Here is a 25781-nt window from a genome sequence, read left to right on the forward strand (position 1 = left end):
TTGAATGATGTTGGACATTTTTAACATTTGTGTGATGATCAATGCTCAGTTGAGTCTTGCACTATAGCCCGCTTTGCATCTGTCTCTGTCATTCAGTTATAAATTTGGACTGAACTTGCTAAAGTATAAGTAAATGGAAAAGTATAGAGATGTGCTGGAAGAAAAACTCATGATATTTAGTGTATTTCCAGTCTAGGATTCAATGATTGAGGGACAGTCATTTACGAAATACTTAACTGTTTTCTGATATTTTCTTATTTTTACCTCAGAGCTTAACTGAAACTGAAGGTTAGAGCTTTACTGAAGCTTTTATAAATCTCAAACAATATAGCTCCATTAAACTGTACAGTATTTGGCAAAAACACAAAAAATTTAAGATTATTTAATTTGTAAGATATACAGTGAATAATCTTACAATAATCTTACCTTTTGAAAAGGAAATCTCTAGCAACAACAGGGACTGATGTTTTACACACTATTCCCACAGGAAGAGCATCTTCTTCCACCTGGTGTGGACAGCCTTGCTGTCAACACCTTTATGCAAAAATATCTTCAAAGGGATCCTCACTGTCAATTAATCTCTGAGCAGCATGGGTGAGAGTAGACAAAGATATTCCTCTGCAAATGATTTTGACTTTTAACCATCCAGTGATCTTTTGAATAAATCAGGCAAGCCATGAAAAGCAAACCCAGTCAACATGATGTTATATTTGTTGCACATTTCCTTTGTCTGCTTAATGTATTTAGTTCATAGCTGTCAAAAATAAATGTGCAACATAATTCACTTGTTACATGGGAACATCTGCAATTATAAAATGCCTAAATCTCCTTTGACTGCAGTAAGATTGCAATACAATATAACATGAATCATCCATTGTACGTTTAGCTTACACATCAAGATTTATCACAAGAAATGTAATATCTTCCTGAGGGTATACTGACTGACAAAAGGTTGTTGCAGAAGTTGCCCTATAAATCCCATGGGATAAAGGTTTTGCACACACATTATACTATATATCAACTTTTGAGAGCAACATGTACAGTAGCAACTTTTGAGAGCACAATAAGAATAGAGCTACTTGAAGTTGAACGTGATCCACTTTCGGAATGTAAAATGCTCTTACTGTTGACATTTTGTAAACATGAAAAGAAAACACACTTCTCTGATGCACTGTACACACAAAAATATTGCAGAGTTAGTTTATCAAAAACCAAGCTGACTTATTGCAGGGTTAGAAAGTATTGAGATACATATTGTATAGTACTTTCATTCCTTCTACTGTATATTAAAGGATTTACATATATTCACATACCTACAGTATTGTAAACTAGTGTTGCAAACTAATCAGCCTTTAGTTGGGTGTCAAATTATCATGCCACATCTGGTGGGTTTTTTTTTGGCCATGTCCTGTGATCTATACTTCACTGATGTGTGAAAATCAAGCTCCCTACTGTGCGTGGCCAGTTAATAACCTCAGTGACATGCTGTAGAAACATTTTGAGAGAGCCAGGTCCTTGTCGTGATTAAATAAACAGCCTTTATATTTTAAAGAAGAAATAATGAGCTACCAACCAAAATGGCACTCAGCTCCAAGTCGTCTGCTTTACAGCCTGCTGTGCGACTCCGGGCTGAACTCTTCACCCCTTATTCTTACAAGTCCTACAATTACATTTCCTGTATACTTAAATTACTTGTGTGTCCAGTACATCACAAAAAAAGACGTTTGATGTGGATACGTAATTTCTTACAGGAAAATGCGACCAGGTTTATTCATTACCTTTGAGAAGGAAAATGACATTTTCAAGTAGACATAACATTACTTTCCCCAATTTTCATCCATTAAAAAATCCCATTTGTCCAGGGCAGTAAATGATATATTAGATAACCTTTAAAGCACAGAGTAGTCCTGCTGGAAAGAAAGTCCTACAGGCAAGATGAGTCAGTTAAGATTAGACACAGACATTTGTTTCCTATATTTCAGTATGTCTGTGAATGTGTATTGTACATCCTGTATTAAAAACATTTTTCTGATTTTTTAAAATTAAATTTAAGTTAATTTCCAGTTTTTCCTTTCAAGGTCACAGGTTTCTTTTGTTGCACACCATTCTAAACATATTCTACAATAAATCTATGGCTGAAAATGTAACTGTAATTCAGTACCTGAGTCTGAGAGAAGGTCTAAAACAAATCACTGTGCACTGAGTATCACCTGCACTAAATTCTTCAATTGAAAGGAGTGTAAGATGTGTGGGAATGTGTGCAATACAGAGCGAGAGCTGAGCCTACAGTCACATGGATAAAGTCAGATTATTTGTGTCTTCTGTAGTCTGTTTTCCTGAGAGACTTATTAGTAGATGATTGAAAAACAAGACTGTAACTGGAGTCCCTTTACAGTACTCTTCAATTTAAGGAGTAGTACGATACTCCTGGATGCACGAATAACAAACTAACATAACCATGTAAATTTCAAATTCATATAAACTATGGTGAAGTAGAACAAATAGTTTTGATTTTATTTTATTTTTGGGCTGGATGCATATATGATAATTTTTTTGTTCATTTATCATGAGGTACAGTAGGTCTACTGCCCTAGAGGTGGTAGCACATTCCATGGAAGTATAATATATTCAGTCTCAAGTTCTGCAAACTTCAAGCTGCGGGAATGCTGGAAGGGCAGCTTCATGAAATGTGTTTCTCATTACAATTTCAAATAACCTTAAAAGAACGTTCATAATTATGCAGCACGCAGAGTGCTATTTCAGAAATGCACAGACGATGAAATGCATACCCAGCACAGACAGTTATTAATTGATGAATTTGTCCAAACTATTTTCTGCAAAAAATTTGCTTTTTGTACTTCTGCACTGGTTCTTACTTTCCCTGGATATCATACTAACATTAATACACTTTGGTTTGTTAATGATTCAGCAAGAATGATTCAGCAAGAGAGCCTTTTAGGTCACAAATGTCAAACGTAAATTACAGGAGGGTTACAAGGTTTTACAGTTTTCCATCTGTGCAAGGCCTCACCTGTTAAATTGGTTTAATTATTTAATTAAGTGGAAGAAAGTGACACTTCTCTACAGATCTAAGGACAATTATACAGCTACAGTAATTTGAATCATGTGGCTCAGTCTTAATTTCCAAAGGACCTACAGTCTTCTGATTTTTGCTCCATCCAAAATCTCAGTTAACTAAGTGGTCTATTTATTTAATAATCTATAATACATAACTGTAAAACTGATTTAGTGAAGTTTTAGAGAAAAAAAATCCATATACAGTATGTCTAAATTAGAAAATACTCAACTGTAATTGAGTATTACAGTTGAGTATGGTTGCACCAAAAGCCTGAAAACATAAAGCCCTGTGCTACTGGGTATGACAACACAGCAATGCCGATGGGGCAACCTGTTACATTCATCATTCTAAATCAAGGCCACAACTGACAAACATGATTATTTTTCATTCATTAACGGATTTTCTAGGAATGAGCTTACTTGAAAAACGTTTTATTTCACATAATGTCAACAAAATAATCAATTGAATAATTTTGGAATTCCTTGGAGCCCAATGTTACTGTCTCCAAGGGACCTGAGAGTCACAGGTTCCCCAGAACTTCCCTAGAGTCAGGAATTCTAAGACTCCGAAGAGAGCAGAAACAGAAAAATCTCCCTCAAGCACTATTAATTGTAGCTGTATTGTGAATCGTCAGTAAATCCATTCATAATATAAATCTCTGCCTCCCACATACTGACTATATTGGGTCTCCTATGTAATTTACATAGTTATAAAACACCAGGATAGAGATAAGTCTCTGATTTATTCATGGGCATTCTTGTGCTGTGTGATTTACAAGCTTTTTTCCAGCACTTTGAGAGTTTTAAATAATAAATGAACTCTAGTTCTCCACAAATAATAGACAGTTATCACACAGTTCTCATATTTAATGTATCAGCTTCTAAATATTACATTCTGAGTCTGAGTGAATTCACCTGATAGTGCCTCCTTGATTTGCAAAACAAACCTCTGTGAAATCTCTCTGAATTGCAAATCTTTTCAAAACATATTTATACTGAATTCCTCAATTTATTATTTATAAACATATGGTTGATTGTAACAGATTTTTTCTCCTTTACCTATGTAAGTTTTAAAGTGAAGGTAAATACATGTATTTTCATTTTTAATGTAATGTTACCATAAAATAAGTTGTCATGACTAATTAGTAAAAATCTGAAATAAAAAAGAGGTGGTGGTATGTGATATCATTAACAATTTGTTAAGAAGGCATCTGTAACAATTATTAACACTGAAGTATCTATTAATAAAATATTTCATGAATTAAGAAAAACGCTATTCTTGTTAATAATCAATTAAACATTTAATTCAATCTACTAATCAATAGTAAAAGTTGGTTCCAATTAATTGATTATCTACCAATCAATAGATTGAGTTGGTTTCTACCAAGTTAGGAATATTCTGTTAATATTATGATAATCTATTACAGGGCATAAATAATTTATTTTATTATATGCAGAATAATTATGGATCAATAATTATGGATGCCTGAACAACACTGTTTGTTAAAAACAATGTCATAGGAAGCTGATAAGAGGCCTACGGTTTTGAGATGTTACTCCTGATTAATTTATATTGAACAAATTAATCAAACAAACAAATTCATTTGTTTGACCTATTTTGAAAAGGTTCTTTTTTGTCTTTCAGTTGGTACAGTATGCATGAACTCATGTCATCTCCCAAAAGAGCAGCACATCCACAGTAATTACTTTAGTCTAATCAAGAACTGGGCAGAGGCATGCATTTTCAGACCTTGATGGAGATGCAGGGGAATGACCACATACAGTATTACTCTCACGGTTTTCTCCACAGCATTGATTGCCATTCCTCCAGGATAGAACAAGATTCACCTATGCCTGTCTCTGCTTCCTTTTTTGTCACATCTCTTCACTTGGTGCTCAGGCTGGAAGAAATAACAGAAACATGTAGTTTTGGTTTGCATGGCATCTTGGGTCATTGCGTTTTCCTCAGGCTTGGGCGGATGAAAGACACAGTACAACAGTGTGTAATTATTAAAGAAAGACCATCTGATTCACAGATTACAGGAGTTCATTGATATGGGTACAAACGAATTGTATAGAAAGGTAGAAAAGACATGTAATCTCTTGGTCTGGATATGGTAAATCAGTACAGCCTCCTTAACCCGAGAACAAAGCCACTCTCCCAACCCAACTGCCACATACGGTATAGGAGCATTTTTGGTTCTGGTTAGGTTCTAGATTTAGTACTAGTTATACTGTAGGTTATTGTGTAGGCTAATTAATTACTATGGGATTAATACCTGCTTACAGGTTAGTCACTTAATTCACTAATTTTTATAGTGCAATTTCTTCTTTTTAAATTGCCCTACATTTCCATTAAAAAATGCACCAATAAGAAAACTCACATTGAAGCACGGTAAATGGCTTGAGTTCAGTAATCTGACTTTATTGCTGTGTTCCAAAATTGGAAGAACAAGTTCTATGAAATTGAACACAAAATCATTGGAAGTATTTGCATTTCCTCTTTACAGAAAAGGGGGAAAATGCATGTAAGAAAATGAAAACTAATTGGGTAGGCAACAGACCTTTTTATAGCTGTGACAGTAGGCTGAATTAATGTACTATAAATGTTATTGTTTACCATTCTGAATACATCTTGTATGACTGGGATGTGCTTGTCATGTTTTCACCTTAAAACCACCTTTCATTCCTTCTCATTCTGATTGTTTCACTAATTCAAGGTGCATTTTTTACTCAAAAATGTAAGCAAAACATTACAGTTTAACAGCCACATTTGCTTTTAGATTGTAAGTATATTTTTTTCTAACACTATAGAACTGCAGATACCGTAGTGTCCCACATTTGTATAGCATCAATTTTACATAGCATTTTCATTACATTACAACCAGGACATGTAGGTCTAGACAGTAAAGTCACGCATAAATAATATACTTAAGAATATTTATTAAGCAGAGATGTACTAATTATGGTACCACACATTAATCACAATTTATATTGAACTGAAGTACATTATAATCAAGGGTGCTGAATTGCAAAAGTAAGAATTTAGAAAAGTATACATTTGCTAATATTTTTGGAATAACAGATTAACAAAGCAATGAAAATGTGTCCTCACAAACTATTTACAACATAGTTTCTATTGGATTAGGACAGGCTCTAAATAACAGAAGGCTATTTGCCTAGTTTTGATTCTATGCAGATACTGTAGTTACTTATTTCCTGAAAAATCCCAAGGTGAAAGTCTTTTGGCTACTGTTTCTGTCCTTTGAATTGTTATTGTTTCCAGAAAATAGTATGGCAATTAAAATAAGTCTATTTCACATCCTCTCCACAGTATTCACAGTAATGGTTTCTCCATTAAAATCTATCTTGTAACAACAGAAGTACCGTTTATTACACGAAAAACAAATTCAATGATGTTTTTAACCGAGGAAATTTGTCTTCCGGTAATTCCAGTTCTGTCAATTGCCAGCCAGACCTCCGATTTCACACACTGTGGAAATGCTGGTCTAGCAGCTCCAAGTTTTAATTCACCAGTGTGACATAATTAAAAAAGGCTTTATACATGACGAACAACAGAACATAAAGTTGTTGTTATTATTATTGTTGTTGTTGTTGTTGTTGTTGTTGTTATAATAAGTTATTAAATTAATTAACATTTTGTGGGCTCTGCATATTTGTGACAAAAAAAAGTATTTGAAAATACTTTAAAACGGGCAGCCAATTGTGATTCTAGCAAAACAATAAAAGAGAGATTGAGCCTGTTGAAGAGCCTGATACAAAGGCTCAGTCTTGAGCTTTCATCTTCTGTGGGAATGGGTCTCCATAGGAATTAAGCAGAGCTCACATGGTGTGCATCTAAAGACATTTCCTGCACACATCAAACAAGAAAATGTCCAAAGGTTGAATGCAACTAAAACTCAGCCATGTACTGAATTTGGAATTTGGGACTGACAGGTAGGCTGAGGTTTGAATTAACTCTTGGGATGAGTAAACAGGTTAATGCCATAATGAGCTCAATGTTACTACAGTATCACTTAATGAAGCAAGTGTAGATTAAGATTAGGTTTGCTCTCCAGGGGCAGGGAATATAAAGTACAATATAGAAAAATCACAATCCAGTTCTTGTGGTTGAAGAGTAATTCAACATAATTTAAAAGATTGTGTTTTCTTACTAAAGGTTTATTTGAGAGGAAGAATAAGGAGAACACTGTATTAGTGTTTGATAAATATGGAAATATTTATTATAAAATATTAAAATATTAAAACAAATATGGAAACGGTGAAGTTTGAAGAACATCATCATAAGTGATCAATGACAAAAAATCCCCATAGCCATTAACCCAATTAATTCTTCTATAATTGATCAATTATATATGATATATGCAAAGAACATATTAGTCACCAAAAGTAGAAAGAGCTATGCTTGAACGATGTTCTCCTATTTTTATGCAAGCGTGTTATATGTAAACTATTAGTAAAATTAATCTCTCACTGACATAAATGCCATACAGTTTGCATTCCATTATCTTTTCAACATTTATAATTACAAAGAACCAGGATAAACATGGGTCTCTGATTTATTTACATATCTGTGCCAATAATTTCAGCTGACAGCAAAGAAATCGGTTGGGCATTTAAATACAGTTTGTGGATTATGAACTGGGAGTGTCTGCTGGAATGCCAGCAGAAAGTTGGTAGTTGGATTCACTTTTCCCAAAGTCCATGCTGTTGCTGGCATTCCTGAATTCTCTGACTCCCGAACTTTGATGGAACTTTCTTTGCTTGGGTTCATACATTCATGAACATAAGAAAGTGTTTTTTCTATTGATGTCTAGACATTTCACTTTTTTGCCTTTTGTGTTTGTTTTATCTTTCATTCAGAGTCATACTGCATCTTTTTCTTGCTAGTTCTCAAAGGGGACCTGTGCCAAACATTCCTAAGCTGCTTGAGTCTGAGACTTTAAAAGGTCAGCACTGTAAAATTTCTCTAAAGGAATACATACCAATCAGTACTTCACAGTCATTGTGAACAGTAGTACACATCAAGAGCAATCCCAGAAAAGAAAAAGTAGTTTTGTTCATTAATCCTATACTGTAGCCTGCATCTTTCAGCCATCAGTGTCTTGGGAATATATTACATACAATATGTAAACAGTGTATACTGTATTAAACCCCTGACATTAATGTTAAGTCCATACTTTAATCAGGTAAAAAGATCAATTCTTTCACCATGTATCACAGGGATATCTTATTAATTTTCCTTGTATGTCATACCATACTATAATACCCCTCATTAGTTTTTTTTTATCCAGTCCTTTTGTTCACAGTGCTGGAGAAAAAAGCAATTTTCTTCAGTAATCTTTGGTGATCAAAATAATTACCAAGAAGAAAAGGCAACTCATTCCTTTGCTCTTGAAAACGGTCTTAGTTACTCCTGGAGAAATTGCAGCAGTCACTCAGGATTTGTATTCTATTGTGTAATAAATGTCAGCTTTGACTTCTTTGGCATGTGTGGCTTTAAATGAAAAAGTTTCAGCTATTTAGTCCAAGTGCTCTTTTTTATTTCTTTAAGGTTTTGCTGAAGTCACAGTGTTGTTTCTTAAAGATAAAAATGTGAATAAATTGTAAAAATGCGGGTCTGGTTTTTGTCTTTCTATGAAAGGAGAAAGGATATTGAGGTCTCTGGTTGTAAATGTTGCAGTTTGTAAGGGATGAAAAATAAAAGTTAAAACAGGATTTAGCTATCTGCTCCTACTGACATCTCAATGGAAGAGAAAGACAAAAAAGGCCCCTGGATCCCCCTTTTTATATGATACAGTATATATGTAACCCCTTTTGTTCTTGGTTTGTTAATATAGGAAAAGTAGGCATCCAGTCATTAACCTGTATTCTTTCATGGTGCTTTAGGATTCCTCCTTAGCGAAATGTCAAGGTCTTATTATTTACAGTACCTTTATTTGGTACCTTTGTTTAACTTGTCCTAGGTGGTCATGTTTTAAAGCATTGGAAAAAATTCAAGTAATGCACCCATCGTGTTTGGTGATAAAACAAAAAAATTAGAAGTCAACACTACAACAAGTCCCAGAGAAAGCAAAACTAAGGTAGTACAATATAGCAAATAGAGGGACTCATAGTACTGTTTGCAATGTACTGTACTGCAAATGAAGTAGCATGAACCATTATTTCTTATATAAGGCCTTTTCACGTGCATTAGGGACAAAGGAATTTTCTGTTGACAGGACCTTTGCAATGTCCTATCATCCCAATGTTCTTAACAACCTTTCCAAGATATTCAAAAATATTTCCTTAAAGGAATCAACAGCACAGCTTGCCACAAAATATTGATGTGAAGTAGTTCATTGATGTGTTGCTCCTGCAAGTGCCCCGGCTCTCATTTTCATCATGCAGAATTAACTGGGCCTGTCGGCTTCTGTTTTTTATTGTCATTGCTGAGCTGAATTAAGCAAGTGGGGAAGAAAATCATCCAGATTATTTATGTATTCTATTACACCATCCTTTTTGGCAAGATAATGTGCAGAGGTTGTTTTCCTTTCAGAAAGAAAATCGAGAGCTGTCAGGAACTACTGAATACAACTTCTTCAACACAGGCTAAAAGATGTCTTGGAATGGCTGGGCTGCTCAAACCATATATGCATTACAAGCCTATTGTGATTAAGCATGTCCTAGGGGCTAATCGGAAACCTAGAGCTTGAGATGATGGATTGCACTTTTCAAAGAGCTGAGTTGGTGTGGTGTGTTACGTAAAATGTGTTTGCCTGACATGAACAGAGTGAAGTCAATTGCAGGATCTTATGAACGATTAAGGGCAGAGGCAATGGGCCAAGCAGGCAGTTTTCAAGAACAAAAAAGAATACTTTGGCAAAATGCATGGCATTGGCATTCCTCAACAAATGTGAGAATTATAATATCTGAGGTCTGAATTAACATGTACTGTATGCTCAAATACGTTCAGGAAATATCACAGACCACAACTACTCAGGAAAGAGAAAGTAGACAGAAATGAAATATTTTAATGATCATTGTACAACACACAACTGAAATTTTATAGAAGCAGCACTGAACAGAAATCAATACTTTTCAATTTGCAATTTCAGATTCCTGGCAAGAGAAGACAACATAAAGTTACCTTCTCACATACTTTTGCATTTTTCCAGTCTATTTACGTGTTCTGTCTAATCTATTGTGTTAGGCTAAGCAATAAAGAAGTGTGTTTAGCCAGATATAAATCAGGAAATAATCCTTCGTTGTCTCATAGACTAGATTAACAATGACAGTTCTACAATTACTATCTAGCAGAGCTCCTTTTGCCCCTTTTTAATACTTTTTTATTGCTTTATTTTGTTTTTGTTACTTAAATTAAAAATGCATTTCTGATTTCTAATACAGTAGAGTGGTACATTCTTGAAATAAGTATGCAAATAAAAGCCACTAGTTCCACCAACAAAGGGAACTAAGGCTTATAACTCAGCATAATTAAAGCATTTAAAGTGTGAAGTTATTTTGCATATAATGGGAGAAATGGAAACACACTACAAATAATTTATTGTAAATATTTCATTGAAAATGGGGGAAGTGCAAAAAATGACCTGGATGAATCTTAATAAAAAACATAGAAACTATTGCTGTAGTAGGTGAATTTGAAAAACAGTTACAAATTAAAAGTAACAAATTTGAATACATTTCGCAGCCGAAGAAAAGGAAAAGGAGGTGAAGCAAAGAAAAAAATATTTTCACAAATCCTTTACATCCTTTAACATCCTTTTAATATCTACTTGATGTTTAATTTGTAAATGCACTGGTCAGAATCTGCAGTATCTCGAATGTAACATACTGTACAAAAGTTCAGAACTGATAATAAAGGCATTGTGTTTACCAGAGAGCAAGACGGCACAGTCAAAATGTTCATTGTTTATGATTGCATCATAAAAATTACATTACAAATGCTCTTTTGTCCAGGTCAAGTTTTTGGCATCCTATTTTTTAAAGACTGCAGCTTGAAAAGTAATGGTATTTTTGCAGGTTTCTTTATGTGGTGCTGTGGTTTTGTAATTCATGATGTCTACTCTTGTACGGAGAATTCTGCCAAGACTGATTATGCGACAAATGAGTACTGGTCCACAATAGATAGCTGATTTATTCTACAAATGTCTCTAGGAAAGCCCTTATCAACTTTAAGTGCTCATTGAACGAGACAAGTTGGGGACATTGATGATCTTAATAACAAAGACTCCTTACCTTGATGGCAGATTAACATCAAAGCATGTTAGAAATTTTTGAAATTGTGAAATTTAAAAAAATAATATATTTCCCTCTGATCCTAACTATACCTTCTGTCTTACTTGTCTTTCATCTCCATAAGACATTGCATAGCTTTATCACATCAAAACTATTGACACATTTTTCTTCATTTCCTGCACACGATATGGACAGTATTGAAAGCAATTACTGGTTCTTGCTTGTTAGAATGTCTGGAGATTTTTGTGAAGTCTGTGCTATATGAGGAAGCTATATACTGTATATAAATGTTCATTCTGCTGATTTCCCTTTGCAATGAAAGGTAGATATGCTTTACTATTTATAAATGTATTATCCATTTTTCAGACACTAACCAGCTTTAATGTATTGTAGTTTCCATTCCTTTTATCTTTCTTCATTTAATTGACCAGAAAATGAGCATAACTGAAGGACACATAACATTGATAGATTTTCCATAATTGTGAGTGTATTATTGAATATTAACAGTACCGGCTAAATGAGAATCATCTAAACTATAACCCAATCTACTGTTTTTGTCACGCCCTCTGCAGCCAGAGGGCGCTCCTACTCTCTCTGTCCCTAGTTTCCTGTGCTTTGCTCTCCTTCCGGTGTCTCTCTCTCTGGGGCTATATATTTCCGGGTCTCTTATTCTCCTGTGCTCAGCATTGACGTTCGAATGTCCTGAGACCCACCTACTGTACCATCCAGTTCACCCCACATCTGCTGCCTGAGGGCATTGGCTTCTCTTCGACTCCTAAACTGCTGAGCCCAGGCTAATCCCCCGTTCTGCCGCTACGCATATGGGTCTTTTTCTGCTCTCCTGCCTCTCCATGGTTCCGTTTTATATTTACAATTCTTTTCTCTTTGTTGTGCCCTTAAACACTGTGCTTTCCAGCCAAAGTAAAAAAGAACAAATTTTGCGCACGTGACCTAACATTTAGAAAACAAAAGAAACAAAACAGAATAATAAGCTGTGTACTTTGCCACTAGTATATTGGAGAAATGCTGCAATACATTTATATTTTTCAACATAAATTCTTAAAGCAAAACAATTAATCTCACAGATGACAAGAATAAAAATAGTGTCCGGCTGTCATGAGGCAAGTTTCAATCAGACTGATTTGCCCTTGTTTCCCTTTATTTTTGTTGCTGTATATATAAAATCAATACAGTGTTTTACTGCATATCTAGTAAATATGCATTAACAATTTCCTTTTATTTTCTTCTATAGAACAAAATTTAACTCCAGCCAAATATTGACTGAACAAAGAACGTATATAAATGAGAATGAGGTTGACTACCAAAATAAATAGTCATATAAAATAAAAACAGCCATTTAAAATTTTAAAGGAGAGAAAATAGCCATTTTCTCTGAAAACATCTGTTCAAAACCAGTGAACAGAGAACAATAGAACCCAGATGATTTCTTCTACTGCCTGTTCACCCTTCTGTAATTCCTGGGTCTGAGCTTTACAAGAACAAATACTAGAGTGAGCACTGGAACTCAAACATCTTGAAGAAGAAAAGAAAAACGTTTTTGAATAAATATCCTGTGCTGTTTTATTGCTGGGGCAAGAAGCAAGGTGTTTTTTTATTCCGTATGCTTTCTTTGCATTCCAGGATGCATATACCTTTAGCCTTTCTGGCCATGTATCGTATCTTTCTTGCTTGAACATGCGAAGGTGAAGTGATGCTAAAACTTTACCTGAAGGGTTTAGAGAGACCACTTGTTAATGCTTATCACAACAGGATGAATGATCACAGTCTGAATTACATGAGCATCATAACTTATATAGCTTGATTTCATACCCCGACATTTTTAATAGTGGGCAACAATTTATACCAAAAATGAATGTGCCCCTTCATATGTAATTAAGTGATAATAATATTTATTGTGCCTTAGGCAGAGTAGTATAAGGAGCCTAGAATAAGACAAATGAGAATGCCTTTGCAATTGAATGAATCTGTTATCAAAGCTTTAAAGACTTTATGATTTAGAGTTATGAGGCCATTAAAGGAGCAGAAATAATATTTCAGACCAACGATACTAAGCCTAAAGGCAATTTAATTCACACACAAGTGTCTTTTCATGAAATGAAAGGAGTTTGAACATTGTTACACTAAGCTGTCAGAGCGGCGGGTTGTGTGGGAGAGAAAACGGGAGAAACTAATCTGAAACTTGTTTACTTGAAAACTCTTCTCTAATGTCTCTACATTGATTTCCTCTGCATGTAACACGTTCTGCAATACTGATAACTTCATTTCAAACGGAGAAATCTTGTTACTCAGCACTTCTCGCCACCCATCACAGTGAACTTGATGTGTCTCCCTGTTCAGTAGCTGTCTAGCAATGCCTTCTGATTGCAGACCAGGCTGGAGATGTTGAATATCTCTGAGTATCTTCATGCAAAGCAATGAACTAGAAAAGCTAACTGTCTTGACAGTGAGCCTTAAGGAATCTAATTGAGGCAACCAAACATGTAAGGGTTTCCTCAGAGGACAGTCTTTTCTATTATAGGTCCTTAGCACACACATTAATCAGTGAGCATCTTTAGCCTAACTTTCCTGTCTTCACACTTCAAGATTTGTACAATCCTAATTTTGTTTTTCTCCTTTTTTCAAAACCTTCAGTACTATTGCAAAGAGCTATGTGTAGATGTGGCAGGTAGAGTTTCTCCCTGCCCTGGTCTTATGACGTGGTGGGATTCCATCCTGATTTTGTCACAGGCTCTGAGTACACACAGCACTACTGTCTAGAACACGTTTAATTTTCACCTTACCATAAGACCAGGTTCCCTGCTGCAAGAGAGATTTGCAGCATCTAGATTTCAGAATGGTGTGATGGGACTACTATAAGCTTTTCAATGCATTTTCCTGTTTGGCAGATATATGTTTTTCTTTTTACATTTTAAACTCCTGAATATTCCTGAAAGGCAAACATGTATAGCAATGGTGAACCAGTGGCAATTTCTTCTTTTTTATAAAAAATCTGTTTGTCCCAGGGCACCTTAGCCATCAAAAGTCAACTCAACCACAGTGGCACTCATTATACAGTATATTGCTGCATGGTGAATGTGTGTCCCTGTTACCTACTGAGTCAAATTTACACTGGAGATGTGTATGTCTCAGCACTCCATGTGTGCTCTGAATGTGCTCCTTCACGGTTGAGCCTCTTGAGATCCCCCAAAGCAGTGATAAAAAGTAATTTGATACTTAATTCAGCATTAAGTTAATTAAATTGTTAAGAGCTCAGGTGGAGTGAAAGAAGACTGGGAGACACCGAAGCATTCAACAGAAAGAGTGTTTAATAATGAAAGGGAACATGAATTCCACAAATTATTGGAAGAAATTAAAATTTCTATCAAAAATCAACATGGTACTATCAATGCTTTTCTCTCTTTTATGCACAATTTTCCCCTTGTGAGATGGAGTGGTGCTAGAGCAGCTGCAATGTGACACATACCAGCCTGTACAGATGCCTATGAAATGTGGGAGTGAAATACTCAAATGATAAACTTGTTTCTTTTAACGAAGCACATCCCTAAGATAGTATTTAAACATCCATCATCGACACCCACAAGAGCAAATCAACAAATACTCTCCACCAGCTACATTACAAAAGTATAAAAAGTGCATTTTAAGCCTTTGAATGAGCATGCAAGTCTGATTCACCCAAGCAGGTAGCAAGAAGCTCCAGATTAATTTTTCATTGAAAACGTGTAAGTAATCCATATTGCAATCATGTCAGGGAAGTATTCAAGTGTGTCACACCCATGATCACTGGACCACAAGCAATCACACTAGACTCACCACTAACAATGCCAATCCTGTCATTCAATCTGTAGCCATGACTACATGCTATGGGCAACAATCAGTGCCATCCATCAAACTCTAATCTCATCTGGTTTTTAAGACTCACCTTTTCATCCTCTGGTGTTCAGTCTTAGTTACTTGTGTTAGTGGTCTCCAGTCACTTACGTTTAACAGTGCTTGTTTTCCCCATGTGTTCCTGGATTGCCCCAGTACAGTGCTTTGTGATTCTTCTGGATTTCAATCCTGGCTTGCTGTTTCTACTTTGTTTCCATGTTTCTCTGAGGTATTTCATTCTGATTATTCCCGGATCTCCACTTGTTTCTGGCTATGATTTGGTTTATGTTTTACTTGTTTGTTTGTTTGTTTTCTAAACCCGCAACTGAATCCAGTTTCCAAACACAGACCACTTCACCGTAACTGTGAGTACAGTGATATTGTATTATTTGTATTAGTTATTGTCTATTTTATTTTTTGTTTACTGAACAGTATAGTATAGGGTAATGAAATGTTATAAATATATACATTTTTTAAAAGGTAATTCTAATTTATTCACTGTACACTTTTAAGTATGCTGTATTATTTAATTATTCTAACTATAGAGCTTTAAATCATTCTTTTTAATTCATTATGTAAACAGGGAGGTTTCCTTTTTCTCTCTTTCCCATGGATTGCAGGATGCCACCACATACTCCAAAACACACATATAGCATTAATATTACAATCCATACTTAAGTAGATCTGCCTTCATCAGTAATGTGGTCATGGAGGCAGGTTAACTACTGATTATTCTCGTCTTTCACTGTAACATTCCAACTGTAAATTGCTATTCTAAAGAGGAATGTAACCGTAGGAGAATAACAGGACCAGACATAAACTGGACTAAATTTCACCTTCACTTCTTTTTCAATCTGTATCTAACTTTATTTACCAGGTTTCTCCTTGTGTCAAAATTGTAATGGGGTTCCTTCACCTTAAACTGGTGGATAAAGTTTCTCCGTCCTTCTGAAATCTTTTGTCTTCATTCCCAGTGAGGTTCTGGCACCATTAAGGGTGAGATCACTGGTGGTAGATGAATGTATTTGTTAGGCAATCAGACCATACTTCCCTCTTCACATTTCTAGAGTTAACCTATTCCCGCTTACACATGTGAAATGCCTTGGCAATATTAGTGTATAGTTTATGCGGTTGCTTATTCATTTGTTGCTCAAACTGATTGTCATTATCGCAAACCCCTCCTCTTAAGGGCGCTCCAGCCCTTCCTTGTTTGCTATTCATCTCCCTCACCTGCTCCCTGTTCCAGCCCCTTTTCAGTCCCCCCTTAAAAGCCAGATCAGGACCAGCTCCAGCCATTCCTGTTACATCAAGCTTACCTTGGGTGCATGTTCCTTCTTCTCCCAGAGTCTGCCTTTCTCAGGAACCCTTTCTCAGAGTCTCAGTCAGGGCCTGTTTTTCTTATAGTCCATTTCACTCAGGGCTTTCCTCTAAAGTTTCAAAGTGTGCACCACAGGTTCTGGAGGAGCTGACATTGTAACCTCCTGCTGGTCCTCTGATTTTAGATTGTAGTCTGAGAGAAATATCTTGCTCACTGTCCATGCTGCCTTCACCAAGTCCACTCTCATGAGGGCAAAATAGCACAGACAAAACTCAAAGCTCCTTGCATTAAATATTAAAGCAGAAAACATTTTGATCACAATATATTTTTCAAGTAACCAACTATGGCTCTGGCGCTATGAATGTTTAATAAGTTGTTTATATTTTTTCTACTATTGTTTCCCTGGAGGTGGGGGCTGAATACCCACATGGCTCCTCTTCTGAATGATTGTGGCTTTGTGTTCTGTCATCAGTCTTGAAGTGGCTACTACAAGAAAATTATTGTTACCAGGTGGCATATCGGCGCAGTGGTTAGGAGTGCTGGGGACCCTGGGTTCAATCCTGGATGTGGGGCACTATCTATGTGGAATTTTCTGTGTTCTCCATGCGTTTGCATGGGTTTCCTATGGGTTTCCAATCACAGTCCAAAAACATACTGGTAGGTTACTGGCCCTAGGTGTGAGTGTGTTTGTGCCTGTGTCTCTGCTCTGTGAGGGACTGGAGTCCTGTCTAGTGTGTACTCTGCCTATTGCCCTCTGCTTACCTGGATAGCTTCTGGCTCCCCTGTGACCCAGAATGAAAGATGTTGCAGAATAAAATGGATGGACGAAATTATTGTTACTGGCTCTTGCATGTTTACGTACTGTATACTGTCTGTATCTTTGTGGTTTTCCACCTCCCAAAAACAGCCTGTCACTTTGATGGCTATTCTGACTTTTTTTCCTTTCTCCACGGGCCTGTGATGGATCACAGCAATCACATGCTCTTGATCTCTCAATGCACCGTATGATTCCAGGATAGGCTCTGGGTTTCTTCAACCCTCATCAGGACAAGAGGCTTCAAATGGATTGAAACCATTTTGTTACGTGCCCTCTTAAGACAGGATATACTTGGAAATGATATGGAAATTGGTTGATGTGGAGTATTTTGGACAGTATGTTACATAATATACATGTTTTGCTAATGAAACATGCTTGTCATTCATATGAGTAAATAATAGTCTAAATTATAGTGTATATTATAGTGCTTTATTTTACTGCTTTGGTGTGAAAGCAAACAGTATTACTGGCGGTAAACTGTGTCAGATTAGTTTTTCGCTAGTCTTTCATTAAAATATTTATTAATGGCTGCTCCCTTTCAGTTGCTGTTAGTGCTTAAACATGCAGCTAGAGTCATGAGCTCAATTCTTTATCTTTGCTAATTTGTTAAGATACTTTGCCCCAGGCTTGTGTGAAACATACAGTGGCATATCTATGCTATCTTGGTGCTAGGATCATGGTTCTGTCAGGTTGGTGAAGCTGTCTATTCTTGCAATAAAAAGAAAAATTACTAGTCCAAAAGGTTAAAGATTTAGTTTTATTCATTATTTCATATTGCTCATCATCAAAATGATCTACTGTGACAAAAATAATTTTCTGAACCTTTAAAGAATATGAATTAATATGAGACACATAACTACAAAAACAAACACATCTGTTCTGGGGTTTCTATATACTGTATGTAACTCTAGGGTTCAGAGTCTAGACATTTTTTTCAAAGCTCTCTAGAATAGCAATCTTGTTGCAAGTCAATGTTAAAACATTTTTAGGAAATCATTAAATGAAAACTAAAAATAGGCCACTTTTAAGTATATTAGTAGAAATAACATGATATACTGTATGTACCAGGTATGGCCATCAAACAAAACCCTAATACTGTTCATTTTAGACTGAACCAACATTCAGAGCAGACATACAGACTATATATATATAGTTCTATATAGTTCAGTAGATGTGGATTCTTTCAGGTTTTTATTACCCTGAGTTCCCTCATTCACCAAAGAACTGTGAAAGACAATAACTGTACTTAAGTAAGCAACTAATAAATTAGAAAGTCAGGATGGAAAGAAGTCAGAAATGTACGCTCTTTAAAGAGTGGATTGTGAGCCTCATTTTTAGCATTGACTTCCTTATGTACTGTGTTCAAAGTCTGAACCTCTGAGAGGACATACATTTTTTAATGATGTGGCTCTAAGGCTAGGTGTATGGTTCTGAGTCTACACTAGTGTCAAAATATTTAAGAGTGATAAAACTGGTCTATGTTTAGTCTATCTGACAAAAAACCCATAGATGTGGGATCTTTTTAAATGGTTTGTCAATTAATTTAATATGAATACAGATCAAAAAGTTGTAATGCAAACACTTACTTCTGAGTAAGACATTATTGTTTGGCTGCATGGAAATATGTTTCCCCAAATTAAAGACTTCTTCAAAGTTATCACTTTGCTACAACCCACTACTTCTAACCTACTATTGTCAAACTACTTCTTGGGCCTACAAAGGTGTACAGGTGTACAGATGAGCAAACAGACAAACTTGTATACAAACTCAACAATCTGAACATTAATGCCCAATTAAAATGTACTGAAAGGTACCACATAAAATAAAGTTGATGTAAATGATTATTGCAGAATTAGTGAACAAAGTGCCTCTAGTGTCAGTCCCATTCTTACTGTGCCCCTTTTCAGGCCAACCTGCCACAATTGGTTAACGGATTGTCTAATTAATCAATTAAGTGTTGCATACACGTATGAATATGAATGCTTTACAGGCATTTATTTTAGTTAGAGAAGCCTTGAGAAAGATACCTTGATAGTTTTATTTTTAGATAGAGGTTATTTGACTTTTTTTTTACTTTGGTAAAGCTTCCAGCTGACAGGATTAAATGGTTTTCCATGATTTTTAGAGAAATAAAACTTCTGTCACCTTACTCCAAAGAGCTAACAGAGAAAATGACATGAACAGAGGAGCTAGAAATGGGGCTGAGAAGAGTATAAACTTAAACATGTCTGTCAGCTCTATGGACATTTACATATCACATAAACAAGATGTACTAATATTGTTTTTGTGGAGAGATTTATTGAGATATGGAGGAAAATGCAGAATATTGATGGTAATCAAATCAGACAAAGCTTTATTTTTTCTTCCTTGAAGTGCAGCATGTGGCTTCTTCTAGTGTTTTATTTTTACTTCTCACCATAAATAATTATTTATTTATTATTCTAGCAGCCTTTGTCTGTATGTGTGTATTATTGCTTTATTCTCTGTCTAGTGGGAAAATTGAACTTAAGTGTGAATGTGCATCTCTCCTGCAATGGACTGGCATCCCAACCAGTGTGTACCTGTCTTGCTGCTGTTGCTTGCTGGGATGGCTCTGTCTCTCCTGCAGCCCTGAAATGGAAAGTGCAGTTAGAAATGGAGGAATGGATTTCCATATTCTTGAATACTGTGAAGCATTCATCATGGCCCTCTACACAGTCACTGTTTTCATATTAATCTGTCAGAATTACAGTCAGCATAATTATTTACATTACATGCAGTATCATAAATGAAAATGTGACTCAACAATGTTTAAAAAGTCAGTATCACCTGACCAGCATTAATCTTTCCAAAATATCTCACTGCATTTTTTACTTCTGTTGTGGATTTTTATACAACTATCAATAAATGGTCTTCTGCTTTGCTAGTTGCTTGTAATGTAACAAAGTCTGCAAGGTCCAATGCTGACCACTGTATCTGACAAAACAAATATCACTTTTGGCTGTTTTCTTGAAGCATTTGTCCCTATCAGATCTAAAGTCAAACTCAGACAAGGACAAATAAAACTTTAAAGCTAATATTGTAAAGTTATTAATTTCTATAGTATGAAGATCTTACTCATACAGTATATATAAGCTATATATTTTTGTGTTTTTTCATAGAAAATTGCTGAAATGGCAATAAAGATATTGTTGAATAATATATATGCATTCTTTTTCTTTCTTGCTTACAGTAGCTGAAGTGTTATTAATCATTATAATGGAGTATTTTCCCTTCAAAGGTAGGAAAAGGAAATATAAGTTCAAAGTGATTCATGAGAGTGAAAGCAAAACTAATTGCAGGCATTTAAGAGTACAAAGGACAATATTCAATAGTAGAGATATTGGAATGTTGTAGGTGTGGAGAGATGTTTGTGTGACAAAGGAAAAGGAAAGGAAAAAGTAAAAGAAAAGGAAAATTTCAGTCTTTCTGTTACAGGGCATGGGGCCGAGTTGATGCCAAGGAGCCACAAGTCTACAGGGCCAGTGGCCAGGGGATCTTGACCCTTTAGAGTCAGACCTCTTGACAGAAGGATACTGCACTGCTAAGCAGAATGGGACAAGCACAAGTGTGTGAATGAAAACTTCCAAGATTTGTGTTTGTACAGACAGAAGAAATTGTTCTCTTTTACTGTAATAATAATAATGATGTGTCCTGTGATCATGTGTCCCCTGCAATGAATATCGTATATATTGTTAAGCATAATAAGTTACAGTATATCAATCAATACAACTCTCTTTTAAATGGAAGTTCTTACCTGAAGTTCAGGAGGGATAACAACAGATGAGCCAATCTCATGCAGCTGTTTTCAATAACAATTATTATTGACTGTCGATATTTACTGTATATACAGTAACTCTTGCGCACACCTCTTCTCATATTCTTTTACATTTATCCTGCCTGCACCCCATCTCCACTTTTGCAGCTACCCTTGGCCAGGAGGCTACTGTACCTCTTAAACAAGTGGGTTAAGCTATACCTATTATAATTAAATACTCAATAAACAGTCGCAAAGCATCTGATTCTTGGATGGCATAATTACCTGTGAATTTATGTAAACAAAAAACATTTAAAAACTTTTCAAATAAACAGACACATCAAAAATGAACTCAGTTTTCCAGTATGAAAAATTATGCCCTATCTGATGCGGATAAATAAAATAAAAACAGTTCGACGTACATGAAGCATTCCTTTGTTTTCTCAGACTCTTTCTGTAAAGTGGTAGAAGGAAGGTTTTGCCCTCAGCATGTGCTCTTTAAAAATAAATTATATTTACACCAGTTTACAGATGGTTTCATGTCTATGAAACATTGATGAATTGGTGGGTGGTTTGTCAGACATGTAATAAATCTTTTGTGTGACTAATGTGTCTCAAGCAGTACCAGGTAGTCTGAGGCCGGTGCATTTAAAATGCCCCATTTTTAATGTTTTTTTTTAACTGTAAAACTCATTGTCAGTTGAAAATAAACAAGGACAACAGCTGCCCTAAACTTAACCGTCTTCTGAATTTACGTATTTGAACAAATGTATGGCCATTTGGCTTTAAATACAAATGACAAATGACACACCAATCACTAACAGATTCTTAGGTTTATATTCCATAATTCTAAAATGGCTTATTATCAATGGTGTTACCAGCAAAAGCCAGTGACTGTCTTTTTAGATATAACTCAAGCCTGCAGCAGACAACTCTGATGTAAGTTGTTACATTACAAAAAAGGAAGGACTGACAGAGCTGCGCCACAAATAAAACTGAGCAAGGATCAGTGTCTAAGTGAGACAATTGTTGTGCATGTGCACCACACTTATGTTTTAACCAAGGATCTTGTACAGAATATCTACAATAACCAGCATCCTGTCTGCCAGTTACCCAGGCCAGGCAGTTCAATTTATTCTTACATGCTCTTATAATTTGATTCCAGACAGGTTAAGGGAGTAATGCTTTGCTTTGACATGCACATATATTTTTCATAAATTACAGGAAATACTATATGGTGCTGTTCCTCCATTTTCTCCTGGTAATCTTTATTTTGCTCTGATTAGTAGTGAGTTCATCTGTTGTGTAGAGGGACTTCATCTCAAGAGACTATCCTGGCAAGGAGTTATTTTGAATAAAGAAAAACAATGCATAATTCACCAGTGGATTTAGAACCATCTCATAAAATTTCCCTTTATTGCACACAGAGAGATTTTAAATTAAACATTTTATGGGTATTGTTTAAGGTGTGATAATTATGATCCATTGCTGGATTTCTCGAGGCATCATCATTAATATGCCTCTTCTGTGATTCCTTGCAGAATAGACTGATATTTAAAAACAAAATAAAAATGAAACTACATATTTTACATTCTACATATTTAACTGCATGGTATGTGGTGAAAATCTTGTGGGATCTTTACAAAAGTTCAACCAAAGCATGATAACCTGAACAATAACTCTCTCTAAACTAAAAGATTTTCTCCACAAACCATACGGGCAATGTGCTGTTATTAAGACCCTCAAGTTTCCAATGGAAGAGTAAGCAAAAGATGTGAGAATCTCAATGCTTGCAAAGGCAGGAGCAGAATTAAGCCTCCAATCACCATGGTCTCTTTATCATCATTTTTCATGTTGACACCATTAAGAGATTCAGGTGGGTAGCTGCGTCAGCATGCGTAGGCTGCAAAGGAACAAGTAATAGGTTTATTCCATGCTGAAAAAAAGAAGAAAGAAAACACATTGTTTCAGCCGTGGAGCCTTCTTTAGGTGTGAGCATCATTTATCATTGAGATATATCATCAAGAGATATAACATTACCTCAAAGATGCAAGTGTGGCCTCCAGTCACTTGAGGAATGGGTTTTTGAAGACCATCAGACACAAAAACCAAGTTACTGGTCTTTCAAAATGTCATGATCCACACATTCCTCAGTGGTACTGAAATGCTGACAGCATACACAAGACATCAAAGCACTGAAAAATTATCTTTCAAACACAGCTGAAAAAACAGAGGAAGGAACATTAGCAACCTTTCACACGCAAGTACTGTATAACAATCATCAAGACAGTGATCGTCCAGCATGAACTTTGCTTTGGCCAGACATGTCATTCAGTTATTAAACTCCCAGCTTTCAAAAGCAAACACTTTTCTCCAAATTCATCATGGCATATGCTCAATAGGATGGCAGAGAAAGCATTTCAAGGAAACATGAAGAACCGCAAATCGGCACCAGCTCATTGAAGACTATTGTCCAGAACCACCTCAAAGATAGGAAAATTCTCCAGCAAAGATTTCAGCACATCAACACCATCCAACAGCAACAGGAGATTCAAAAGCAGGAGTGGCCAAACGTGTTATGGACAGTAATCCAATAATGGTATAGCAATTCTACAAAACACTAAGCTGCAACACAGTCTGTCTATAACGGATTAGCCTCATCAGTCATCTTTGGACCAATTGGTAACATTATCATGGAAAAAAATATCCTCAGCTGTGAGAGAAGCCAGCAAAGAGATGAGACAATTGCTTCTGGCAATGAAATAAATGGAATCATTAAATATATGATGCATATCCTCTCTGATATAGCTCCTTATGTATAAAAATTGTTTTTTGTTTTATTGGGACATTAGTATTGTTGTTTTCTTGCTACTGAGGTCCAAATTTTCTATACGATGGTGACTTGCTGTGGGCTAATTGTGTAGCTGTAACATATCAGTTTCTAATTGGATACATTGATAACCCCTAAGTACTCAGTCCTAAAGAAGTTATCTTCATAACTATAGGTGCAAAACAGAAAGGCAATTCAGGTGATGCACAGTGCTGTATTTGTGAAGAGAAAGTATTTGCTGAACAGTTGTCTCACAGTTATAATAGATTTGTATTAAATAATATCACAGTTTGTGCTGAGTAGCTTGAAGAAAGCCCTTAAGTTTAACACTTCAGTTGTGTGCAGAGGCTATCATCATATTTAAATCTTTCATGAAGGACATGAGAAGGCTGCACACAACTTTATTGTATTATTAAGAATCCAACACAAGGGAGCCCACAATATAGTGAAAACACAGTGTGCTTCCATGGCCCCTGCAGAAGAAGCTACAGTACAAGCACTCCTATGAAGCTTCAATTTTATATAATAATATGAAAACAATTTGGAAAGGCATAATTGATTAATAAAGTAAAACGTTGCTTTGTTGAGTGAAAACAAAAAATAAATAACTTTATCTGGCAGTTTATTTTCCTGAATTATTGATTTGGGTTCTAAATTATAACAGCCAATTTACAAGTTCCTTATTGCCTAAGGAAGAGGGTGACACAGTGAGAGAATTTTAATGGAATTTCTAGATCGAGTAAAAGCACTACCCTCCTTTTTTAAATACATCTTGGGGATGTGTTGAAAAATTCAGGTCAGGCTTAAAAGTGCTAGTTTCTAATATATGTTGACAACATCCTCCGTACAAAAAGCAGTTAATGGCAGCATATCCATTTAGTGCACAGCTTTCTCAACACATTGCCATGGATGTCTATGTCATTAGAGCAGTCAATCAACAGAGCCTCTGAAAACATAAGTCATCTTGGGGAGACATTCTGGAACTCGACAGTAATGTCTCTTGAGGTTCTGGAGGTCTGTCCAATCAATTTATATTGTTAAATGTGTTTGTTATTTCATTAATACCTATTTCAGTTTTCAGGCTGTGTACTAGAGTACTTTTATGTCCGTTCACCTAAAAAATTGTAACACATTTATTGGCCATTATTTAGCCATTGGAAAAAAGCATCTGCAACTGTTATGCAGGGTTATAAATATGCCAAATATGTCTGGAAGCATAAAGCTTGTTTCTACTCAGTGTGCTGGGTCTGCAGATGATGTGAGTGCTGGCTGCATGCTCTGGCGGGCTTGGCTGGAAGAGGACAGACTGATTTTCCTGCACAACAAAGACCTAGTAATCTTGTTGCAGAGCACTGGCATCTAACGCAGCTCAGTGGAGTGGAACAATGCTCTTGAGAAGAGGCCACACAAGCAAAAGGATACCAGCCGGGGACCTGCTGTTTGTGCACAGCAGTTAGACCCTGGTTTAAGCCCTGACCATTTTGCTCACAGTTTAAGATCACACAGTCTGCTCCTCTTCTAAAAGTTTCAATCTGACCCAAATGTTATCATTGGCACCTAATACTGTATTTGTGCATTCATCCATGCATTTTCTAAACCACTTTATCCAGTACAAGGGTCATGGTGGAGCTGGAGCCAAACTCAGAAAGCAAAAGACATGAAGCACGATACATCTTAGACAGAACACCAGTCCATTGCAGACACACACAGGCACAAACACTCACACCAGGGTCAATTTTTACAGAAGCCAATTAACCCACCAGTATGTCTTTGGACTGTGGGAGGAAACCGGGGCACCCTGAGGAAACCCACTGGA

General features: G+C 35.9%; 1 protein-coding gene across 1 annotated transcript in view; it reads left to right on the forward strand.

Annotated features, from left to right (window-relative positions):
* Nucleotides 1–21868, forward strand: part of plpp4 (phospholipid phosphatase 4) — a 68576-nt gene extending 46708 nt beyond the window's left edge. Inside the window, exon 7 of the mRNA XM_015346513.2 lies at nt 20817–21868. Within this exon, the coding sequence (XP_015201999.1) occupies nt 20817–20881 (65 nt within the window). The 3' untranslated portion in view covers nt 20882–21868. The remainder of the gene's footprint in view (nt 1–20816) is intronic.
* The last annotated feature ends 3913 nt before the right edge of the window (nt 21869–25781 follow it).

The sequence above is a fragment of the Lepisosteus oculatus genome, chromosome 4 (genome assembly GCF_040954835.1).
Source record: "Lepisosteus oculatus isolate fLepOcu1 chromosome 4, fLepOcu1.hap2, whole genome shotgun sequence".
Classification (NCBI taxonomy): domain Eukaryota; kingdom Metazoa; phylum Chordata; class Actinopteri; order Semionotiformes; family Lepisosteidae; genus Lepisosteus; species Lepisosteus oculatus.